The sequence below is a fragment of the Psittacula echo genome (genome assembly GCF_963264785.1).
Source record: "Psittacula echo genome assembly, chromosome: 23".
NCBI classification, from domain to species: domain Eukaryota; kingdom Metazoa; phylum Chordata; class Aves; order Psittaciformes; family Psittacidae; genus Psittacula; species Psittacula echo.
The window spans coordinates 802,396-825,541 of NC_137748.1; the positions used below are offsets into that span (position 1 = coordinate 802,396).

The following is a 23,146-nucleotide window of genomic DNA, read 5'->3' on the forward strand; positions in this document are numbered from 1 at the left end:
TCCCTTCCCACTGGGGAGGGAAGGACGGATCCTTTGTAGCCGCATTGGAGGAGCGGGATTTCGGGAGCGGCCCTCTTACACCTGGTGGGTTCCTCCGGGGTGGAAGGAGGGGAAAGGCCCCATCCCGGGCGCTTGGAGTGAGCACAGGATCCACTCCAGGGACAGCCTCTGGGGACCGGGCGGTTGCTGTTGGACAAACGGCAGCTTCCAGCTGGGAAAGGCGCGTCCGTGCCTGATGCTCGAGTCCCGGGATCCCCGATGGTGCTGGAAGCTGGGGTGAGGGCCCCGGGGCAGAGGGAGCGATCCCGGGGGTCCCCGATGGTTTGGTCTGAGAAAGGGGGAGATGGGGGAGAAGGGCGCAGGGGCTGGCGGGGGCTGCCCCAGCTCCGCAGGCCGAGCGCGGGCATCGAACCCGTTCACTTGAGGCGCTGCTCCTTTGGAAACCGAGCTCCGAGCTCCCGCAGCGGCTCCCGCGCACCGGTCCCATCTGTGCCGCTTGCCCGTGCCCGCGGTGTGGCTTTGGTCGCTGTCCTGTCGCTGGACTCGTGCCTGTCCTGTGTGCGCCCCCCTCACCCGCAGAAAAACAGGAAAAAAAGGAAAAAAAAAACAAAACCCCACAACCGAGGCCATTTCTGGGTTTTTTTTTTCTTCTTTTCTTTTGCCCTCATTTTGTAATGAAATCGTCGCTAAAACTGCTCAAGGGTCGGGGGTGTTCACAATTTTCAACACGAGCTCGTGGGTTTGGTTCTGTTCTGGTTGAAAGGATTCATCCTCGTTTCTTCATCACACGAAACCACCGCCCCACCCCCCAAACCGATGCTCCCATAGCCCCGCGCATAAAGTGCTTTTCTATTTATAAGGTTGAAAATTCTGAATAACCCTTTTAGCATTATAAAAACCACAAAAATGATGAAAAAAAAGAGAAAAAAAAATAACCCCCACCTTGTATTTTGTAAATATTTTCTTTTCCTGCTTTGAGCTGTGTAATGTCCTTGTTCTATAGAAACGCTTTTCTTCCGAGAAGCTGATCTTTGTTAATGTCTTGATTCTGTTGGCAAAGCACAAACGTGCTTATAAAAAACAAAAAAAATCAAAAAAAAAGGAGAAAAGATTAAAAAAAAAAAACCACCATTAAAACCAAGAGTTTTGGTGCCGTCTGTTTGTGAGCGGCGGGGGGGCGCGGGGCAGCATCCGCCGCTGCCGCCCGCGCTCCAGCGGCCCCGTCACGACCGGGGCTGGGGGGTTCGTTGGATGCTTTGGGGTCACTGCCCCTCGGGGTGGGTTTTGCTGTGGGCACTGCGGGGTTGCAGGGGTCAGACCCTGACCAGCCGAGAGCAGAGACCCTCAGCTTGTGCCGGGAGGAGCGGATGGGACGCGGGAAGGGGCCCGGGGTGGTGATGGGGATCCAAAGAGGCAGCAGCAGCCTGGGCAGCCCTGGCCTGGTCTCAGCGATCAATAGCGGGGGGAAAACCAAGCTCCAGAGAAACAGGAGCGGCTGCACCGGGCTGGAGCCGGTGCACGGGTGGGTCTGGTGCTGGTAAATGGGGGGATCATGGGCTGGAACTGGGGCAGCATCGCTGGGGCTCAGAGCAGCCTCGGGCTGTGGGGATGCAGCAGCTGAGGATACAGCCCCATTGCCCTCATCCCCCATCCTTCCCCTGTGCCCCATTGTGCCCCATTGCTCCCCACTGCTCCCCCGTGCAGACACGGCGCCGGTTCTCGTAGTAATGACTTTATTTCCAAATCCACTTTTACGGCAACAGTGTAAACCAGTTGTTAACGCACGACACACTATGGACAGGCACAGACAGAAGCTAAGCTAAATGATACACTGAGATCAAACCTTCCCTCCCCTCGCGGGGCTGCCGGCACCGACACCGGAAGGGCTTGACCAAGCATCAGGAATTCATCTTTTTGAGTGCAGAAAACACGGGTTTGGGACTCGGTGCCGGATTCCTCCCCTTTCAGACCAAGATGTGAGGAGGAAAGGAGCAGCCGGGGCCGGCTGCTCGCGGTCACCCTCGGGCCGGGGTCTGATGCGGGGTCGGGGCTGGGCCCGTGGCTCGGGCGCTGCGGTGGGTGGATGGGGCCGGGCTGGGGGGATGCTGTGGGGAGGAGGCTGCAGGATGGAGCTCAGCCGAGGGCCAGGATGGGGGGGCTCAGCCATGCGCCATCCCGCAGCCAAACAGGGTTTAAAGGGGGGGTCTCCCATTTGCTTTACAGAGGGCAGAAGCAGCGCAGCAGCTCCTCCATCCCGCACCCATACAGGTCACAGGCAGGAGCACAGCATCTTTACAATCAGAGAGGCAGCGGCCCGGGACCAGTTCGTGGTGGTGCTGGACCAGCCTCTCCCCAGCAGCAAAGCAGCTCCTGGGGCTGCCCTGTTCCCCCAGCGCAAGCAGCGTCCTCTGGTGCTGGGCAGGCTCTGGAGAGGAACGCGCTGGAGCCCAGAGGCTGCAGCAGTTGGGGAGCGGAATCGGCTCCTGCCTGGGCTGGGAGCAGGTCCTGGCGCCGAGGAACCCCTGCTCTGCCCAGTAGCAGCCAAGCAGTGCCCATGCCCTGGGGAGAGCAGGCTCCAGCCCCGCGCTGGGGGCTCCCTGGCAGGGGGGATGCACTGAGCACTTCTCAGCCTCTTTGGTTGTAGAAGGATGGGGCACACACACGCTGAGCCACAGGGGTGAGAGCAGCAGCAGGAGGGTTAAATGGACCAGCTCTGCTCCCTGTGTGGTGCTGGGTGAAGGATGTCGTGAGGGGCAACATGCTGCAAACTCAAGGCAGGATCAGGGCAGTGCCAGGAGCAGCCTCTGGCCCCCAAGTGCAGGATGGGACCAGAGGGAGCTGCCCGTAAGAACCCCCTTCACGTCCTCCCAGTTGTCTCCTACCGCTGCCAAAGGCACGAGACCAGCAGAGCCATGGAGCTGCCATTTCCGCCATCCCTTTAGCTGACCTTGCAGGGGAAACAAAAGAAAGAACAACCCCAAAATGTCACAACCTGCACCCAAATCCAGGGGCCACCCCAGCCTGGGAGCTGCGAGTGCCCCACATCCCCCAGCCCGGCCCTGGGGAGGTGCAGGGCCCCCCCGGGTGCCCAGCAGACATGCGGTGCCGGAGCTGGGGCTTCCCCCTCGCCAGGAGCAGCTCACAACCACTGACAGCATTTATTAGCATTATCTGAAACACATGCTCGTTCAGGAAAACAATCACCCTGCACGGTCCAAGCATCTACAGACAAATCTACTCTACGACACGAGGGGCTGCCAAAGGAATCGGGGGGGGGAAAGCCTCTACTCATCCACTCAGCAGTTCCAGCACAGCCACGGAGAGGGGAAGGGCCGACCGGGGCCGCTGCCGCAAGGGGCCACCCCGGTGCCAAGCAGGACTCCAGCTGCCGGAGCTGGGAGCGGGCCTGGGGGTACCTGGCATTATCTTCATCCACACCTCGGCTTGCAGGGGGAAAACCAAACGGGTTCTTCCAAATCAGCAGGCAAATTTAATGCAGGAGGGGAGGGCACCTCCCGGCTGCGGCACCCACAGCACTGCCTGTGCTGCCTGCAGGCCAGCCCTCCAGCCCGGGCAGCAGTGGGCAGGCAACGTCCCCCTCCCATGAGGGCCCCATTGCAGCACATTGCAGCGCTCCTGGGGTGGTGAACACGGTCCCTGGCAGGGCTGGGGCAGCAAGGGGCCTCACAGGGGGTCAGGGGAGCTTACAGGGGGGTGAGGGACCTCACAGGGGGGAGCAGGGAAGGGCAGGGGCTGTGTGCTCAGAGGAGCAGGGGGAGAGGAGGTTTTCTACCTCATAGTGTCATTGATTTTGAAGTCCTGGAGCTAGAGCTGAATGAACAGTAAAAGCAGGTTAAATCATTAACCAGTGGGGGATGGGGGGGAAGCAGCTGTAAAAGGAACAGAGGAAGAAGGCCAGATTATTATTTTTTGTTTTTCCTTTCTTATTTCTTTTCTCTCTCCTCGTCTCCCCTCCTCTCTGCCCGCCGGGCCGCGATCACAAGCCCTGCTTGGCCAGCGAAGCGGACACCTCGTCGGCTAACGTGGCGAGCTGCGGGGAGTCCACCAGGTTGATGCTGCCTGTGGAGGAGACGTTGCTAAGGCGGCGCGGGGAGGCATCTCCGGAGATGGTGGGGGACTTGTACACGATTTCGGCGCCGTGGTCAGTCTTGGCTTTGGCGTTCTCGCGGAAGGTCAGCTTGTGGGTCTCAATCTGCAATGAGAGCAGAGGGCGCTGAGCGGGGACAGGATGCAGACCGCACACGCGAGGCGGTTTGTACCTGCAAACGGCTTTATCACTGCTGCACAGCCAGGAGGAAAGCTCAGTTTGCTGGCGCAATGCCCCCAGTGCCCCCCAGTCCTCAGGCACAACAGGACGGGAGCATCCAGGGATGCTGCCAAATCCTCCCTGGTGTGGCGGTAGGTCCGAAGCACAGCCTGGGCTGCTCCCACTCCCCCAGCAAAGCTTTATGGAAAGGGTGGGACTCCCATATAGCACAGAAAGCTTCCCCTTACCCCACAGCCCAGCTGGGCACAAAGCGCTGCTCCCATGAGCCAAACCCCTCTTCTCCTGGTGAGCAGAGGTGCAGTGGATCAGGTTTGCTACTTACTGGTGCCCTCCCCAGCCAAGTGCAAGGCCGGGAGCTGGCTCTCCGGGGGGCTGAGTGGCTCCAGCACCAGGGCCTGGAACCCAGCAGGGTCTGGGCTTGGGGTCTGAGCAGCCTGGGGCCGGGTCTTGTCTTCCTTGCCTTTCTCTCTCTATAGGTGAAGAAACCCGCCCAGGGCAGTGGGGTGCAAAAAACGCATCAGCAACAAGACCCAAGATCCAATCAATGTCAACCAGCAGGAAAAAGGATAAAAAAAATAGAGAAAAGAAACAGAAAAATGGGCAGAAAAAGAGTTGAAAAACAGGGTCCTTCACTGGGCTCAGAAGAAGAACAGCAGCTGCCTTTGAAGAGAGGAGGAAAGCCTTCCATGTGCAGTCAAGGAGAGCTGCCGCTGTGGGCGTAGGTACGTGGCAGAAGCTCAGAGCACCCAGTTCCCCACAGGAGATCCAATGCAAGAGGAAGAAACACATGAACCAGGCTTCAGCCTGAACAGCTGTGGACTGTGTGGCCAATCCTGGATCTTCTGTGTCACAGAGCAAGGAGTGGACATGGGAAAGGCTGGGGAAGGAGCCGCGGAGCTGCTCTCAGCCGCCCTATGTGGAGGGTTAATGGGGCTCAACTGTGTCCTGTCCCCTCGCTGCGGGTAGAGCATCCCACCTCAGAGCAGCACTGCCCGAGGATGGTCCCTGGTGCCAAGGGAAAAATGGGCTGGACAAAGGAAGGCATCTGAGGCAGCATCTGAACTCATGTTGCACCTCCAGGATTTAGGCAGGGTATGGAAAGCTGCCACACGAAAGCTGAGGCAGGTGATGCCGCTGCTGAGTCACACGTTTACCCCTCCAAAAGGCAAGTTCCTCAAACTACAACCCAGTGAATGTGCCAGGATATGAAAGAATCATCACTGGAATAAAAATGATGGAAATGGGCTTAGTGAAGCACAGGGCAGTCTGATGTGTAGCAGCAGCAAGAGAAGGGTAAGGAAGTCAAGCGATCCCTCAGCCAGAGGCCAGTGAAGAGCTGGGAGTGCACAGAGCAAACGTGGCCAAGAACCAAGTGCCAGAACACAGGAACTGAAACAGAACTTCCCCTCCCATTGAGAAAAGAGTGTTTGAAGACCAAGCAAGATAAATCCCACTTTTCCCTACAGAAATCCACCCACATGTGCCACCAGGCTGGAGCCTCAACAATGTGCTCACCTGATCGCCCTGCTCCTGCCTGCAAGGGACGTGGCTGTCCTTGAAGAGAGGTTGTAGAGGTCCTTTACCGAGCTAAGACTTTCTGTGAAGTCACCACTGAAGCCCTGGCAGGAACGGCTCACCCCAGGTTTTCAGTATTTCACCTGACCTGGCTGCCTTCTGTCTTTCAATTTAACTCCCCCCAAGCATACACCGCTCCCTGCACAGCCCCCTGTCAGCCTCAGCTCAGAGCCTGAGACTTGAAGGAAGAAGAGATCTCCTTTCTTCTGAGGACAGCACAGACCACACCACACTAGAACATGGGCAGCAGATTGTTCCAAGCACCGGGAAAGAAGTGCTGCCTGGCAGGCAGAGAGGAGAGGCCGTGGGGTCTAAAGATGAGCTGGGTGAGCAGGACCTTCTAGTGGACCACTCTTTGCTCACATGCCTGCTCACAGGACAGACAGACCGACCCTTGCAGCAGAACAGCAACGCCTCTTCTCGACCCAGTGCCCCTTTACCTTTTTGTTTCCTCCTCCAGGGACGTGGCTGATGTTATCTAAGGACCCGATTTTCGATTGCACCTTATCTTTGAAGTCCAGTTTCTCAGATTTCACCTCCACCTGGCCACCACCTGCAAGAGAAGAGCACAGGCTGGGTTAGCTGCTGTGCCAGCCAACTGAGGTGGCTCAACCAGAGCACTCTGAGGCTGAGCAGAGGGTGAGGAGCAGGAAAACAGCAGCAAGAGGACCACAGGGTGATGTAGGAAACCCTGGAGCCAGGGCAAATGGGAACCAGATTTTCCAAAGGATGCTGTGCAGAGCTGACAGACATCCCAATTTTCTACAGAACCAAGGGCTGGGAGCTAACCTGACCCCACTGAACACCAACAGTCCCCTCTCTTTGTTCCTAAACACTTCCCTTTACAGGGATGTGTTGGCACCTTCACCCATCACACCAGGCCCCTCCTGTACAACTGAGCAGTCAGGGAGATTGGAGAGGATCTGACAGTCACTGAGCTGGGAACAGTGTCCAGCACCCCAGGGCTCACTCTGATGCTTGGGTCCATAGTGCAGGGAGTGAAGAGAAGCACTCCAACCCTCTCCCATCTCCCAGTGCACACCAGGAAGCAGTCTGTGAGCTCCCAAGGACCCGCACCCGGTGCTGCAGAGTCAAAGGGTACCTGGTTTGTGATGGATGTTGCCCAGGGAACCACATTTGGATGTCACGTGGCTCAGGTCGACTGGCTTGTAAACAATTTGAACCTGTCCGTACGAGAAAGGAGAAGGCAGTGAGGGGATGGCCACCACGGGCAAGTGGGGAGGGGGAGGCACAACACACACCGGCACCTGATCTGGAGTCAAGGGAAAGGACAGCTTAAACCCCAGGAAGATTAAAGATACAAAAAGAAATTGTCATCAGAAATGGGAGATCATTAATGCCTGTGTGCAGTAGCCTCTCTTTAACATGTCAGCATGCATGAGATCACCTCTCCACAGAGGGGGGAAGTAGAGGCAATTTTAAAGTGCTTAGAGTGAGAAAGAAAGTGGAGTGGTGATTAATTCAGATTTGCATACACATCATCCAAAAGAAGGAAATAATACCAGAGAGAAAAACGTAAAAAATAAATACCTTTTCTGGTGTAAAACATAAAGCTTATGTCCACAAAAACTGAAAGAACAGAAATGATCAATGTGCACAGAACTTTTAAAAAGAGTGACCAAAATATGCATTTCTGAAAGATGCTGTAATGGAAACCAGGGTTAAAAAAAAAAAAGGCAAGGCAAAGGTTAACTGTCAGGCAGGAGTTCCCACTACAGAAATTCAACTGGCAACGCCAGCTATCAATCCACAACAGCATTTCAGGATATTAAGCTCTGGTTTTCACTTGTTTTACCCATCCCATCTCCAGCAATCCCATGACACTGCCCCATCCCAGGCGGTGCCGTGCCCAGTGTGGGGCCAGGGCCTCTTGCACACAGACACCGGGTGACACGAGACGCACACACGAGGACATGAGGAACGGGTAACCGTTTAGTGGTAACGTTAGAGATTTAAACACCACACTGGAAAACACCAACCAAACCACTGCAGGGGTCTGTCAGGGACAGCAACCACAGCACAGACACACCAGCTACGTCAGGAGCAGGAGACAAGGGGTGAGAAAACATCCCCATAAGCCCAGAAGTGCCCTTGGACCCTGGTTTTGTGTGAATCAGCACACTACTTGCTGTACTAGTGAGGCTGTGCAGGAGAAATCAGATCAGCAGCACCTCAAGGTTGGTTCCTACTCACAGGGAAGAGTCTGGCTCTCAGCAACAGCCTGGACTTCAGGGGAAGCATATGCTGCTCTCTGTGCCTTCACTGTGTGCTGCACACAGTGCACAGGTCTCGGGAAGGATGTGCCACCACCAAAGGGACCTTTTCAGAGAAGCTCACCCCCCCAAGCAGCCAGGCAGCCTCCAGACCAAGAGCCAGCACACAGGATTCACCGTAGCAACTGCTCTCCATTGCATCCAAGCACTCTGTGCTGACTCAAAAGCCCCAGGGTGAAGGTGCATCCTTCACTTCTCCTGCTGGCCCCATCACTCTCAGAGCTAGGTGCTGGACCGTGGTTGTGCACAGCACTGAGAAACACTCTCCCTCCACCATGCAGCTAGGAAAAGAATGGGGGAAGAGAGGCTCAGTGCCACCATCCCATCCTACCCACACATGGAGCCAGGGGCCTACCTTGTCTCGATGCTCACGCATATCTAAAAGCACATTTGACAGAGAGCGGAGACAGAGAGAGGGGAGAAGAGCAATCCCTGGCTCTGGGAGCACAAGGCAGACACAGACATAGACAGTGCTGGGGAAAGATCACACGTTTGATGCACGGGGCAGGAGGAAAGCACAGGGAAGGCAGAAGGCAGGAAGCAGATCCCAAAAGGACAGCCGATGCCTTTCTAATCCCAGTGTGACCTAAGGGCCCATGAGGAATTCAGGCACCACTGAGACCTGGGACTGAAAGACCTCCCATTTCCAGAGCAAGCTACCAGCAATTGAAGTTCTCTCTTTTTACAGATGCCATTAACCCCTTACCATCCTGCTGGGGAGCAGAGAAGAGGCCTCCCCATTTTAGCAAGAAAGGAAAAGGGCCACAGAGTTGCTTGCCTGGGAAACAGAGACCTGGGAGTCCCACCCCTCCACATCAGCAATGCTTAGGTCAACTTTTGTCTACCACATCACTTTGCTGGAGCATCCACTGGCTTAAAAAACAGAGGTACTAATGCCAGGTCCCTGCAGCACCAGCTCATTCCTCCTGAAGCAGCAGAGGAGGGGTGAGGTGTGGTGGCCATCAAGCCCTGGTGCTCTCATTGCTCCTCTGTCCGAGTGCCCCAAGACACAGCTCTGGCCCAGGACAGCCACAGCAGCACATGGCTTTGGTCCGAGTACCCAGAGCTGAGCTGCTGCTCTCCATGTCACAGCAGCCAGGCAGCGATCCCACTATTTTCACTGCTGGCAGAGCCTGGGGAGGGATGACAACCTCCAGCCAAAAATCCAGATAATTCTTAACCCACTACAGTTGCAAATGCTTGCCTGTGGAGTGAGCTCTCAGTAGAGACAAGGATGAGCTCACCACACTGTGCTGAAGCTCATGACCAGCCACAGCACAGGTGATTCATGAGGAACACTAACTCCTGGTGTCACAAGTGGTCCACCAAGCACCAAGCAGTCCAAGCCAGAGCAGGACCCTGGGGTAAGAAAGAGCAGAACAAGCACAGAACCTGCTTCACAGAGGTGTGACCTCTGCAAAGCAGCTCCTCTGGCCTGTTAAATAAATGCAGAATGACATCAAATTTAAGTGGGAGGTTGCAAACCCAGTTATGTCCCAGTGCTTACATGCCAAGCCCTCTGCAGTGCTCAGTTTCTCAGGGAGGGCATCCATAGGGATCAAAAACAGCACAAAGAAAATCCATCAGGAACATCCGAGAGGCACCAGACAGCTTCCTCAGACCAGGCAACCACAGCCCCTGGGTCACACTGTTTGGGGTCTCAGTGATGCGCCCTCCTCAGCCCATCATCTTGCCCAGACCCACAATGTCTCCAGAGGGACTGGTGTAAATCCACCAACCTCTGTGGAGTTTCTCCAGGTTTCTGGCACAGTAACTGAAAGCTGAGTCCAGCTGTTTATCTGGCAATAGCTGGAAATGCCAGCGCTCCGATCAATACACTCAATATTATCTTAGGCTCAGCCTCCACGGCACTGCCGGACATAGCAAAGAGAAGCTTAATATTTGCATGGATCATACAGGCCTGATGGGAATGGGCAGGAACCTGCACGTTCACATGTTGTGCAGTCAAGTGCAATTTAGCAGTCTATTAAGCAACAAGGACTGTGCTTGCTTATAAATCTGTCTACTGCATCAGCAACTACGTCACTGTCTGCCAGAGGCCACCCATCCTGCAGACAATGAGGCATCGAGCCTTCCAGGTAGTGTTAAACCTTCCAGTTAATAGGATGTTTTGTTACAGACATGGTTTCTGCACAGGTCAGTTAGTTCTGTCCATGTCAGGCATGTACAGGACTTGTTAGGGCTCATCTCACCATGTCTTTTGGGTTAATGGGGTTAAAGGACAGCACGTCACCAATGGCTATCTGACGGCGGATAGCATCGGTGCTTTAGTGTACACAACATGCCACTGAGAGTCAGGATTATTACAGTGCATTGAAAGTGTGAAGGTACTCACACTGCCTCCTCCCGGGATGTGTTTGATATTATCCTTTGAGCCACACCTGGATTGAACGCTGCTAAAGTCCAACTTCTGATTAACAATCTGCACCTTTGGTAGCCAGAAAAGAGTCATTGCACGTCACCAATAGCTATCTGATGGCAGGTCACTGCAGATAGCATCGGCGCTTTAGTGTACACAACATGCCACTTAGAATCAGCAGTATTATAGTGCATTGAAAGTGTGAAGGTACTCACACTGCCTCCTCCCGGGATGTGTTTGATATTATCCTTTGAGCCACACTTGGATTGAACGCTGCTAAAGTCCAGCTTCTTATTAATAATCTGCACCTTTGGTAGCCAGAAAAGAGTGTGAGAAACAACATGACCATCTGCAGCTTGACCACGTGTCACATCCCTACAAGCAGGAACCTGCCTTCCATGCCAAGAGCTAAGGAGAATCTCTGGCTTGCTGCATAGACACGTCAACTCACGGGTTGGAAACTGAAGATGGAGGCGGTCAGGTTATAGCTAGAGATTGGATACATCAGGCTAGTGAGGCAGCCTGTGTTTCCAGGCCATAAACACTAGTGAGAAGAGCCACAGAACAGAAAAAAGCCAGATCACCCCATTTTCTTTCACTGAATGAAACAGGGAACTTGCTGGGCAGCAAACACCAGTGCACTGAGCTTCAGCTCAGTGGAAGGAGGAAAGATAGAGCAGAGAGAAAGCCCACCCCAAAGGCAGCAGATGCGACATGTCTATTGCCTATTCCTAACACACCTCCGCTGGGAGAGGGGCTGGAAATGGCTTGGTGCCATGGAGGAAGCACGTACCATGCTAATGTCACCCTCCAGTCCCCAGGCATGCCTGCCTTCCCCACCACACACACATTTCTGTGCTAATGAAGCTGTTTCAATTTAGTATGTACTAATTTTGCTGTTTCCCCTGTCTGGGTTTTAGAAGTGCAGCTATGCTGGAGTGACCCCACACACAGGAGCAGCTATTCCAGACAACACAAAGATGAAGATTGTCCCTGCTCCTTCCCCTACACGAACCGGAGAGGCTTTACAACCTGTGCAAGTATAAACCAGAGGTAAAACCCAGCAGGCACACAAGGCCTGTGATCCCTCAGGAGAAAGCCCACCTGAAGCACAACCCTCATGAGAGGCAGAGACAGAGCATCCTCCAAGAGAGCAGCACCACACCCCACTGCACGTGCAGTGCCTGGACAACAGTGTCCCCAAAGCTGGCTGAGCAGACAACTTCACCCTCCATCCCAGCACGTCAGCCTGCTCCCCACTACCCCCCTGGTGAAGCACCAAAGCTGGCTCGTGCCTCTAGCATCATTTTCCAAGTTGACACCAACTAATCCTGCAAATGAGCATGCGGTTCAGCTAGACCAGGCTTTGCCAGAGCCATATTCAGTGATCCAGCAACAACAAAAGTGCTCAGACAATGCAGAAACACTGGACGAGATGCGGCCTGGCTGATTTCTGGTGTGCGGGCCCCATGCCATTTGTTTCCCTAAGCTGGGGGTCTGCAATCTGCACTGGAAGCAGGCTTCAGACCCATCTTGCGGCCACTCTAAAATCAAACTTGTGGGATCAGCCCCTTCTGCTCCAGCTGCAACCATTCTGTTCAGAGCAGCCTTGTGTCCTACAAAATCCCCAGCAGAGCATCCTGCCATTCTCCCCTGCAAAGAGCAACAAATTGTCCCCAATTCAGTGACAACAATAAACATGTTGCCTGACAGAGATGCAGAGAAAAAAGACCCTCATAAAAGCTGGATTAAAAAGGACGAGCAAACAATTTAAGTGATGTACAGTGAATGTGAGGGGCCTTCAAGAGCACCATTTTCTGGGGACAGCAGTAAAAACTGAAGCAGGAAAACAAGGAGGGCCCCTGGACACAGGCAGCTGGATGGACACGTGCTGCTCTGCTCATGTCCAACAGCCAGGCCTGCAGCACAAAGCAAAACGTGCATTCTCCAGTAAATCACCAGCACGGAAGGAAATGGAAAAGCAGGCTGCTATTTAAGATGGGGAAGAGAAGCCATCTCAAAGCCTCCTCCCATGCCAAAGGTAAACATTCAGAGTTACCCGCTCACACAGCATGGCATGCACTGCATGAGCAGCCACAGAGCAAGGTCTGCAGGGCACAAGCAGAGGGGAACCCTCACTGCAGCAGCCATCAGACCTGCAGGTCTGTCACTGAACAGGTGTACAAGAGCCACCGGGCCTGCACCACTCAGAGAAAGCAGGTGCTGGCCTGTCTCTACCCATGCAGCAAGGACACAGCCACACAGTGCAAGGGAACAGTGCAGAGAGGGTCGGACAGGTGCTGAGGAAGTTCAAGCTGGATAGAGGGAAGAAGTTCTTCCCTGTGAGGATGCTGAGGCGCTGGCACAGGGTGCCCAGAGAAGCTGTGGCTGCCCCATCCCTGGGGGCCAGGTTGGACACAGGGGCTTGGAGCAAGCTGCTCTAGTGGAAGGGGTCCCTGCAGGGGGCTGTGACTTCCAACCCAAACCAGTCTGGGATTCTATGATTCTATGAGCAGCCACCACCTCAGCTGGAGCTGTGTGACCCCACACCGCTGCTCTTGGGGCTGCATGGATGGATCAGCTCACCCCACTCCCTCACCCGAATCCTCCTCTGCTGGGCTTGCAAAATATAACATGAGGCCCTCATTCCCAAACACTTGGAGCACGGAGTTCACTTTGCTGCTTGTGAAACAGCCTCTCTGGGAGTGAAAAGCACTAGTGGTTGAATGGATAGTAATGCCTCCAGTTCCGGCCATGCATCATGTAAGCAAGACAGTGCCTAATGGCAGAACATGATCTTGCCAACAGAGCTGGATCCAAAATCACAACGTTCTCAAAACAGTGCCCAGCCTGGGAGCCCCCCAGGGAGGAGACCATCCTGTGTGCTCCCTGACAGAGGAACGGAGGCAGTGTTGAAGGGACTGTTCCAGACCACAGTACAGGATTCAGAAACACAACCCTCACCCTGCTATTCTTTAGGGCTGCAGGTCTCAATGTGCTCTCCTTCACTGGACACCACGAGGGAATGGCAATCCCCTGGCAGCCAGTCCATGTGTTGATGTGCCACATCCCAAGCTCTCTGCAGGACAGCTCCACTGCACTAAGCCAGCGAGCAACTTCAGACAAGCCCCCAACCCAATGAACCCAACGGACTCGAAAAGCAGAAGCAGGCTGGAGATCACCTGCAGCCTGGCTGCCCACTGCTGCATGTCTGACCCCAGCCAGGCTGCTGCTGCTCCAGGCAGGGCTCTCCCCTCCCAGGCACAGCACCAAGCACCCGCTGTCCCTGCAGTCATGCCCCTGGGAAAGCAGAATCCACCTTTACCTTGCCACCTCCGGGCTGGTGCTTCAGGTTTTCAGTGGAGCCGATTTTGGACTTGACGTTTTTGAGGTCAGGCATAGGCGCAGCTGACGGCTGGATGCGGCTCTTGGCAGAGGCAGGAGATTTGGGTGGTGTGCGGACCACTGCCACCTTCTTGGGCTCCCTGGCTGGTGGGGTGGGCAGAGAGGGAGTGCGGGAACGGCTGCCTGGAGTCCCGGGGGAGCCGGGACTGCTGTAACCGCTTCTGTCTCCAGACTTTGGCTGCTCACCTGGAGTTTGCACACAGAGGGAAGCAAGCACAGGATAAGCAACGTAGGTACACAACCCTTTCCTCCCTCCCTGCCTGACTGTATGGGGTTGATGTGCCGCCTGGCCCCAGGGCCCACCTGCTGCTCCTACTGCAGCCCAGCAGCAGGGGGGAGATGGCTGCACCTTCTTCTACTTCATTTTGAGGTGAAAACTGTGACTAAAGGCAATTTCCTAGTTGCTTTCAGAAGGAAGATGGTCTTCACTCACTATCTCATTGGGGTAACACCCCCACCCAAGCATGAGTGACCAATGACAGGTAAAACCACTTCTCTGTTAGGAATGTGGAAGCATTTATACATAATACTTTTACGTCATTAAATACGGCTGACCATCGAGCAGCTCAGAACTGGCCCCAGTTTGAGAAGAAATGGAAGAAGAGAAAACTCTTAGACATCACCTTTCTCAGACTTTGCTGCTGCAGGAGGGGGTTTTTTCTGCTCCTTTCTGCCTGTTTAATGAATGAGAAAGATGTTTAAACATAATAAACCTGGAAATTTAATTGATTTAAGGTTTTATGCAGCTCTGGTTAAGCATGAGATATATACACACATATTCAGTGAAAAGCACCATTTATAATGGGAATTCAATGCCTGATGCTTTCTGGGGTTTTCTTCTCTGAGAAGAACGTGCTAATCTCCATTCCTGCACTCGAAGAACTGATCCTCTTGCCCCCGCTCTTGGTGAAATATTGTCAAGAGAAAAGGAAGAGATGGATTAAAAAATGGAGCTGCCTAAATCTTCCAAATTGAAGGAAATCCCAAAGGGATAAAGCAACTGCCCTCTCCTACACACTGAAAACTGTACGAACAGAGCAGGTAAAGCAGCATCCAGAGAGGCTCCCTTCAGAGGAATCATCCCTAGCTCTGCACACACAGCCTGGTGACAAGGCTGAGCAGCTCTCAGTCACCACAAAGGCCTCATCCTGCTGGCCATGCCCTGCCTTAGCACTGTGTGTGACCCCCACCTAACTGCATGGAGAGCCTGGGAGCACCCCCAAAGCAGACAAACATGGGAGGCAGCAGCACCCGTGCTCACCATCACCTACCGGAGCTGGGGGGTGTCTTAGGGGCCGTGGGGGTCTTTGCTGGGATGCGCGTGGCATTGGTGGAGTTCCTCTGAGCCTGCCCGGCTCCAGACCGCGGCGTGGCCTTCGTGCCACCTCTCATCTCCGAGCCCTGGGGACACAAAGGGGAAAGGTTGATGGAGGGGGGAATGCCCAGGGATCACCGTTCATGGATCAGAGCCACACAAGATACAACCCACAGGAGCTCCCATGGGTTTTCCCACACACAGGTACCTGCAATGTACCCATTTATAGCCCATCTCCCATCACGATGCTTATGACAACCACCACGCAGTCACTCCTGCCGCTTTCCTGCATGAGCCCTTAGCTTCAGCTACATAATCCACCTCACACTCAGGCCTTGTTAAAAGGTTTGTTTGATCCCTACTTGCCCTTGTAAAAAGTCCTTCACCAGATTTCTTGTAGGCCCAAATCCACTGACCAGACCAGAGGCTCCATTGAGGAGCACAGTGCCAGACTCCAAGCACCTCCTTTATCCCCACCTGCGATACACTCAAACCACATCTCACTGTCTGTGATCTGCAATCCCTGCTCTTTCCCTCACCACCAGTGTATTTGCATGACTAAACACCACAAAGGGAAACTCCAAGCTACTTCTTACACTGCAGAGCGAGACAGGGATGTGGGTGCATTCCCTAGGCTCTGTGTAGCACCTGGCAGATCTGGCTCTGGCACATTTCAAATACATCTGCTGTTTACAGCCAACGCACCCATAAAACATAGCATAAAGCTGCAAAACAAGAAAGGGACCTGGAAATGCCTCAGGAAGAGCAGGTACCACCCTGCAGCAGTGAGGTGTTTTTGCTGTAATGCAGCGCAGGGGGCCTGTGTGCTGGTGTGATGCACCCAGTTGCTTCAAATACCAAAACTGAGCACCAAAGCAGGGGTGAAGGGGAAGCACATCCCACCCTCTCCACTGAACGACTGCCCTGCCAAGCACTATCAGTCAGATCTGTCAGGAATGCCTTCAGGTATTCCCCAAGGCAGCTTTGCCTCTCTACCACCCCCACCTCCTTACCTTGGCTTTCCTTTCTTGTGTTCCTGTACTGGCAGGTCGGGATGTGACAGAAGAGGCTCGTTTAGAGGTGGAAGCAGGGCTGGAGGGTGTTTTCAAAGGGGTTGTGCTAGAGGAGGTGTGTCGCTGGGGGGGGATGCAGGGTCTATCCCCTGGGGGTTTGGCAGTGCAGGGTGAGCAGTTCTTAAACATGGAAACAAAATAAAAGTGGAACAGAACACAAATCAGTATGGGAGGGAAACAAAAGGGGTTCACCCACATCAAACGGGATTAGAAGGTGCAATGCAGAACTGGTGTGAGGTAGCTGATGGCTTGCACTGCCCTCTCCCTGCAGCACAGAGCTGCACAGGCCAGAGATATCTCAGCTCTACTCCTCCCATAGGCTGCAACACCCAGGCCCCTTCTGGGGAAGTGCCACCAGTGCCAGGCTGCCTATGCCACTACCCTCCACACCAATGGCACCTTTTATCCCCTGAACTGCTCTATTGCCTCCCAAACTCCCTGTGCTCCACTGGCAAAGATGCTGCAGACACAGCACTATCAACACCAGCACTGCTGGGAGCTGCAGATGGCTGCACTGAGGTCTTTCAGCCCCATCCCTCCTGCTCTGTCAATAAGGGATCTCTGCTTCTGTCTAGACTACTTCTTGGTACCACGTCAAATGGCTGGCACAGCCCTAGAGAAAGACCCAATTTCACATTGTTTGAAATGAGTATATCCCTTACCTTTAATTCTTCACCCACTGACCTGTCCATCAGCTTGTCGATCACCTCACCCACGTACTGGCCAGGTTAACGCTCACCTGAACTAAACCTCCTTCAAACGAGCAGTGGGACAGAGATCTTTTAACGTCTGGCACTTACCCACTATCAAACTCTGCTCCTCACCTGCAAGGCCTAGGTTATTTCATTTAAGTTTTAATTACGTGCCTTGCTCCTTTCGCTGTGACACTGCTTGACCCCACTCCAGCCCAACATAGACTTGAGTCTGCTCCCACACCAGTTTGCCCAGCAAAGCCAGCTGCCTGCTTTCCAGTCTTGGGCTGAGGAAACAGCTCTTTAACATCTACCCAACCCCATGAGCTACGGGTTTGGTTCCCTTCCTCACCCTCAAAGACCACCATGCATTGCACCCGCCAACCCAGGGTGAGGGAAGAAAACATAAAACACTCTTGAGAGGGAGATGAAAGAATGGAAAATAATGACAAGATTTCCTAAGAGGCACAGCTGTGGTCCAGGAGTGTGGGAGAGGGAGTCAGGAATGTGCTCAGCACTTCAGTGTGTTGGTGGCACCTCTGGTTTTAGTTTTTAGCTTACCTTCGGTTTCTTTTCCTCAGCTTCAGTCCCGTCTTTGTCTTTGCTGTCAATACGACCTGAGCAATGGAAACACACAGAGTTACACCCCTTGGGAATGGTCACTAAACCCCAGGGAGATGATAATGCCTGGTCTGCAGCCACATGCATGCTGGGTGGGTGCTCCAGGTTCCTGCTTCCCATTAGATGAAATGCTGTTCTTAGAAATAGTCACTCATTTCTTGCAGAAATACTTCCACAGCATAAACACGTTCTTTCTGGGTTACCAGATCACCCTGTGCACAGGTAACAGTGTGTTATCATCACTGGAGCATCAGACACACACACACAAAAGCTTTATGAAACCATTTTGCCCAGATTTGCACTCAGTTCCAGGAGCATCTGTTCAGTTCAGGACAGAGCAGTTCTCTTCGACCCTAACCATGAGTCTCCCTCCCTGAAACACCCATTGGTTCTAACAGTCATCTAAATGAAGGCTAACATCAAAGGATGCCCCAGTCCTAGCAGCACCTGGCAGTGTTCAAGGCCAGGCTGGAGGGGGCTTGGAGCAACCTGGGTTAGTGGAAGGTGCCCCTGCTCATGGCAGGGGGCTGGAACTCCCAACCCAAACCAGTGTGAGATTCTGTGATGAGTTTTGTTAAGCTCTGAAAGCATTTTTACCCCAGGCCATTGTTAACCCGATGTCTCCTGCCTTCTGCCTCCCCAGCAGCCTGTGCATCCGGGTCAGACCCTGCAGGGTATTAAGGTTTTAGCTCTTGCCCTACTTGATTTGTATCAAGCTTAGAGTGACTCTGACAGTATCGCAGTGTTTTGTCCCATTAGGCTATGAGCACACAGCCTGCAGTACTGCTGCTTAGGAGATCAGCAACAGGGAGGATGTTTGCATTATGACGCACTCATAACAAAGCCCCTTTTCCCTGTTTTCAGCTAATTCCTCCCTGTTCTGGAAGGAAAAGCTGCTGATATTCTCCCCAGTGGCTTGGAAACTTGTTCTGATGGGTCAGCCCTTTTCCAGTGACATGAACGACGTTGTGAATCCAGCACTGACCCATCGCAGCCACTCCCAGAGCTGCTGGATGCACCACCCTTCCCAAATCCAGTTACACTGCAGACGGAGCAAGGCTGCAGATGAACACAAAGGAAAAGAAGGAAAAGACCATAAAACCATTAAAGAAAATGACTGCTATGCCTCCTACTGAATCAGAAGCTGGTTGACTCTGGGCAAAGCATCCCCACCCCACCATGGTTTCCAGGCTCTGATGTGAGGGATCCCAAGCTATGCCAATGCCTGCAGCACGTGTGCGCAGCCTCACGATGGATTATTAGGGACTGAACAATGAGAAATATGAGTTTTAGTTCCAATGGATAAAGCTCTATCAACAATTTCTTCATGAACCCCACACAGCAAAGAACACACTCCCTCTGCTGCAAAGCAGAGCAGCAGTTCCAGGCTAATGGAAGCAGCCAAGCCAGCTTTTGGGATGTGGCACTGGGGAGAAGGGCAGAGCTTCCCCCAGGCTCTCAACAGCCAGAGCTGAGGTACAACGTGGTGAGACACCATCAGGTGTTAAAGTGGGAACCCATATCTTCACCCAGGACAGTGACTGCCCAGCCTAGAGACATCCACACTGAGAGATGCACCCAAGAGCCAGGCCTCACTCGCCCCAGAACATCCCAAACACAGCCCTGGACCACCAGGGGACACGCTCTCCACAACTGCCATCGCAGCAGGATGCTTTCTAGCTGCAGACTTCACCTCCAGCAGCAGTTAGTAGCAGGTATTGAAGGGTAAAGCACAAGGAACAGGATCAATGTGGGGTCAGACCTGATGTCTCACTTGCCTTTTTCCTCCTCCCTTCTCTTTAAGAAAGCAAATATAAAGAGTTATTGGACCAGAGAGCGGGCACATGTAAAATATGCCAGGTTGGTCAAGGCAGCTTTAAACTAGATGTATTGGAGGAGAGGGCATTGACCCATCCCAACACTCCCAGTCAGATGCCAGCACCTATAATAGATGCTTAGAGCCTGCAGTCGGCTTCATTTGGAGCTCGGCTCAGATGCCTCTATACAAATACCTGTAGTGTAGGGAATAAACGAGGAATTAGGGGTGTGTGCACGGCTAAGGGGATATGACATTGTTGGCATCACAGAAACATGGTGGGATGGCTCCTGTGACTGGAGTGTTGGGATGGAAGGTTATAGGCTGTTTAGGAGATAGGCCAGGCAGACTGGGAGGAGGTGAAGCTCTTTATGTTAGTGATAGGCTGAAGAACTGTGTGCAGTTCTGGTGAACTCAGAAAAAGAAGTACATGGAGCTGTTGGAGCAAGTCCAGAGGAGGCCACAAGGATGATCGGGGGCTAGAGCAGCTCCCGTATGGAGCCAGGCTGAGAACATTGGGGCTGTTCAGCCTGGAGAAGAGAAGCTGCGTGGAGACCTCAAAGCAGCTTCCAGTATCTGAAGGGGGCTACAAGGATGCTGGAGAGGGACTCTTCATCAGGGACTGTAGTGACAGGACAAGGGGTGATGGGTTCAAAGTGAAACAGGGGAAGTTCAGGTTAGATCTAAGGCAGAAGCTCTTCCCTGTGAGGGTGCTGAGGCGCTGGCACAGGGTGCCCAGAGAAGCTGTGGCTGCCCCATCCCTGGCAGTGTTCAAGGCCAGGTTAGGCAGAGCCTTGGGCAACATGATCTAGTGTGAGGCATCCCTGCCCGTGGCAGGGGGTTGGAAGTGGATGATCTTAAGGTCCTTTCCAACCCAAACCATTCTATGATTCTGTAATGGTATGTGTCTTGCTGGAACAAGCACTGGTTTAGCGCCACTCCAACACACCACAGCTGTGGCCATCCGGTTTTCATCGTCCCTGGGTGTGAGTTAAAGTGCCTACCCCACAGATCCAGGGAAACCAAAACAAAACCAGGTGAACAAAGCATGACTGGGGACACGCCAGCACCATGCAAGGGACGCAAACCAAGTGTGCCAGGACATCCAGGATGGAACTAAAGAGGGAAGGAGCAGGAGGGGGAAGCAGCGGCGTTTTGGAGATCAGTTCACAGCAAAGGTCCAGGCCATGTCCCAAGCAGCAGGATTCAAGAGGTAGCAGCAAGCTGAAGGGCTGGTTCAGGCAGCCTTGTCGTGAGCAAGCCCCCAGTAGTGTGAGCTCAGGGCAGGCAAATGGAGCACACACCTTTGAGGAGAGGCACACGACTGGTGGCTTTATCTGCAACATGGGCAGGAGGTTTCTTCTTGGGCGTTCGACGTTCTCCTGTACTTGGCACAACCTCTTCCAAAGGAGCATCTTTGTCTTGCACATCATCTTTTATCTCTGTGGGTCCAGAATCTTCTCCCTCCCTGGGCTCAGCTTCTGTCTGGGAGATGACTTCTGAAGGCTCTGATGGGGTGACATCTCTACCTTCTTCACCTCCCAGGGGCTGTCTCCTCTCCTCTTGGTCCTCTCCTGCTTTATGTGATTCAGATTCAACAAGAAGTGCCTCTCTTGGGATGTCTCTGAGGACATCCTTGGACTTGTTTTCTTCAAGAGCTTCCTTGGCTGCTGGACACAAGCTCATTTCACGCTGAGCCACCAGAGAAAGCAAACCCTGCTCAGACATTTCATCAATGTCACGGTCTTCATCTCTCTCTTGTCCACTGGCATCTTCTTTTAATGGGGCTCTGGTACATAAAGGAGATGGCCCATCTTTAATATGGGTCTCCTCTGTGCCACCAGCTCCTGCCAACCCCTCAGTGTGCACCTCAGGACCCAGCTCTGCTCGCAGGGCTGGATCTACACCAATGCCTTCTCTGCCTCGATGATCCCACAACTCACTCTTGTCTTCGGATGCTCTGGAGTCTTGGTACATATCCAGGGGTATTGGGATGGTGACCTCGATTCTGGTGGGAGCTGCTGTTGTAGCCTTTGTTTCAGGTGGCAGCAGAGGCTGCTGGAGAGCCCCAGCTGCCTGCTTTGTGGACTGGGTTTCTCCTTTCATCACACCTCCCACAGGCTCCTGGGGGCCAGGCTGTGGCTTTGCAGAGCTTGGCTCCCCTGGAGTTGAAGATGCAGGGTACGAAGCATGGGCAAACAATTAGCACAGGTACATCAAACAGCAGTCACATAATGCTGAAGAGAGACTGAGGATTTCTATTACCAGGATAAAAGCAAGTCCCACACTGTCCCATTGCACAGACAACTCACTTCTACAGTGGCTTTTGCCTCAAAGAAGCTCAGACCCCCCTGAGAATCAGGAACAGTGACAGCCACAGCACGTGGGAGATCAGACACCTCCATGGACCTGGTCCTGGAGGTGGCAACAGGATCTGACCACCACCATCTACACTCCATGACCTGCGTTAGCTACAGAGGTGTTCAGAAGCCAGGAACTCACCCATCTTCTAATCTACCACCACCACTGGACCATGCAGCCACACAGCCACAGCAGTTCTGGACTGTGCACCCACCCAGGCTCATTAGAGCTCCAATGCTGCTGCTGCTGCTGCCATGTGGGCAGAGTAGAAAGTGTTCCATTTCAAGCCCAAACCTAAGGTCACACAGACACAGACCTCTCTTTTTGGGGCTTGGAGGGGGCAAAAGAGAGAATTCTGTTCTACCGCTGATCTCACACGTGACACAGCCCTTCACAATTTCACTCAACAATTGCTGCATTAAGCCATATGTTCAAGCTGAGCTGGAGCTTTTATCTGTTAGAAAGTCATTCAACTGAAGCAAAGATGCTCTGAGCAATGGGAATTCACCCTGAACAGAGGTAAATTGCTTTAAAGTCAACTGCCTCAATAAGAATGTGCATCTAGTATTATGAGTCTATCCAGCTTCAAGTAGTGTTGAGTCTGTTTGAGCATTGATCAGGTAAACTCAAGAGCCTGGATCAGAGGCTGCAGCACTGAGATTCCAATTGTCACTTCCTTAAACCAACAAACAGGATTACAACAAGAGAAGGAGAAGTCAAGACTGACTCTTATCAATGTTCTCCCTGTTTTAAGACAATATAAGGGCAGCTCCCACACAAAGACCTGTGAAATGGTGGAGAAAGAAACCTTCAACTGGCACCTCTTGGCAGGTGATATTTGCAATATGGCATCAAAAAGCCCCAGGGACTCGGGGGGGGTTCATGCAGCAGCCAGCTGACCATCCCAGCCCACTTTGTGTCAGAGACATGGACGGTGGGTTCGTGAGGGTTCACTGCTCCAGGAGCTGCCAGGCAATCTGAGGGCAATGTGCAGCACAAGGTCAAGAGCAGGCAGAATGCCAGCAGGGCACAAAGTGTGAAGCAGGAAACGTTTCTCCACCTGAGACTCCACAAGCATTTTAACATGCTCCATCTTCACTGCAAAGATCAGTTTTTCTAATCCTACCATACAAGAAATGAAGGCAGGAACGAGATACCCAAGACTCTGTGTGTGTGTATCCATAATCACATTCTCTTCCCAATCCAAGAGAATGATTAAAAGGAAGCAGCACATCATTACAAGTCCACTTTCAGAGAAGTAACACAAGAACCTACAAGTGCCACACAGAGGTTACATCAGAGCTCCCATGAGCTGTATGCTCCCAT

General features: G+C 53.3%; 1 protein-coding gene across 4 annotated transcripts in view; it reads right to left on the bottom strand.

The window, feature by feature from the left end:
• Positions 1–1,787: 1,787 nt before the first annotated feature.
• Positions 1,788–23,146, bottom strand: part of MAPT (microtubule associated protein tau) — a 48,702-nt gene continuing 27,343 nt past the window's right edge. Inside the window, exons 7-17 of one of the 4 annotated variants that reach the window (XM_080633210.1) lie at positions 20,764–21,626; positions 17,584–17,639; positions 16,271–16,450; positions 15,210–15,343; positions 14,566–14,612; positions 13,857–14,128; positions 10,753–10,839; positions 10,514–10,606; positions 6,966–7,047; positions 6,304–6,416; positions 1,788–4,213 (exon numbers count right to left, since the gene is read on the bottom strand). In XM_080633210.1, coding sequence (XP_080489336.1) covers positions 3,998–4,213; positions 6,304–6,416; positions 6,966–7,047; positions 10,514–10,606; positions 10,753–10,839; positions 13,857–14,128; positions 14,566–14,612; positions 15,210–15,343; positions 16,271–16,450; positions 17,584–17,639; positions 20,764–21,626 — 2,143 coding nt within the window. In that variant the 3' untranslated portion in view covers positions 1,788–3,997. Of the gene's footprint in view, positions 4,466–4,610; positions 4,759–6,303; positions 6,417–6,965; positions 7,048–10,513; positions 10,607–10,752; positions 10,840–13,856; positions 14,129–14,565; positions 14,617–15,209; positions 15,344–16,270; positions 16,451–17,583; positions 17,640–20,763; positions 21,627–23,146 lie in introns of all 4 variants that reach the window. The other 3 variants (XM_080633212.1, XM_080633211.1, XM_080633213.1) reach the window with 3 other exon arrangements.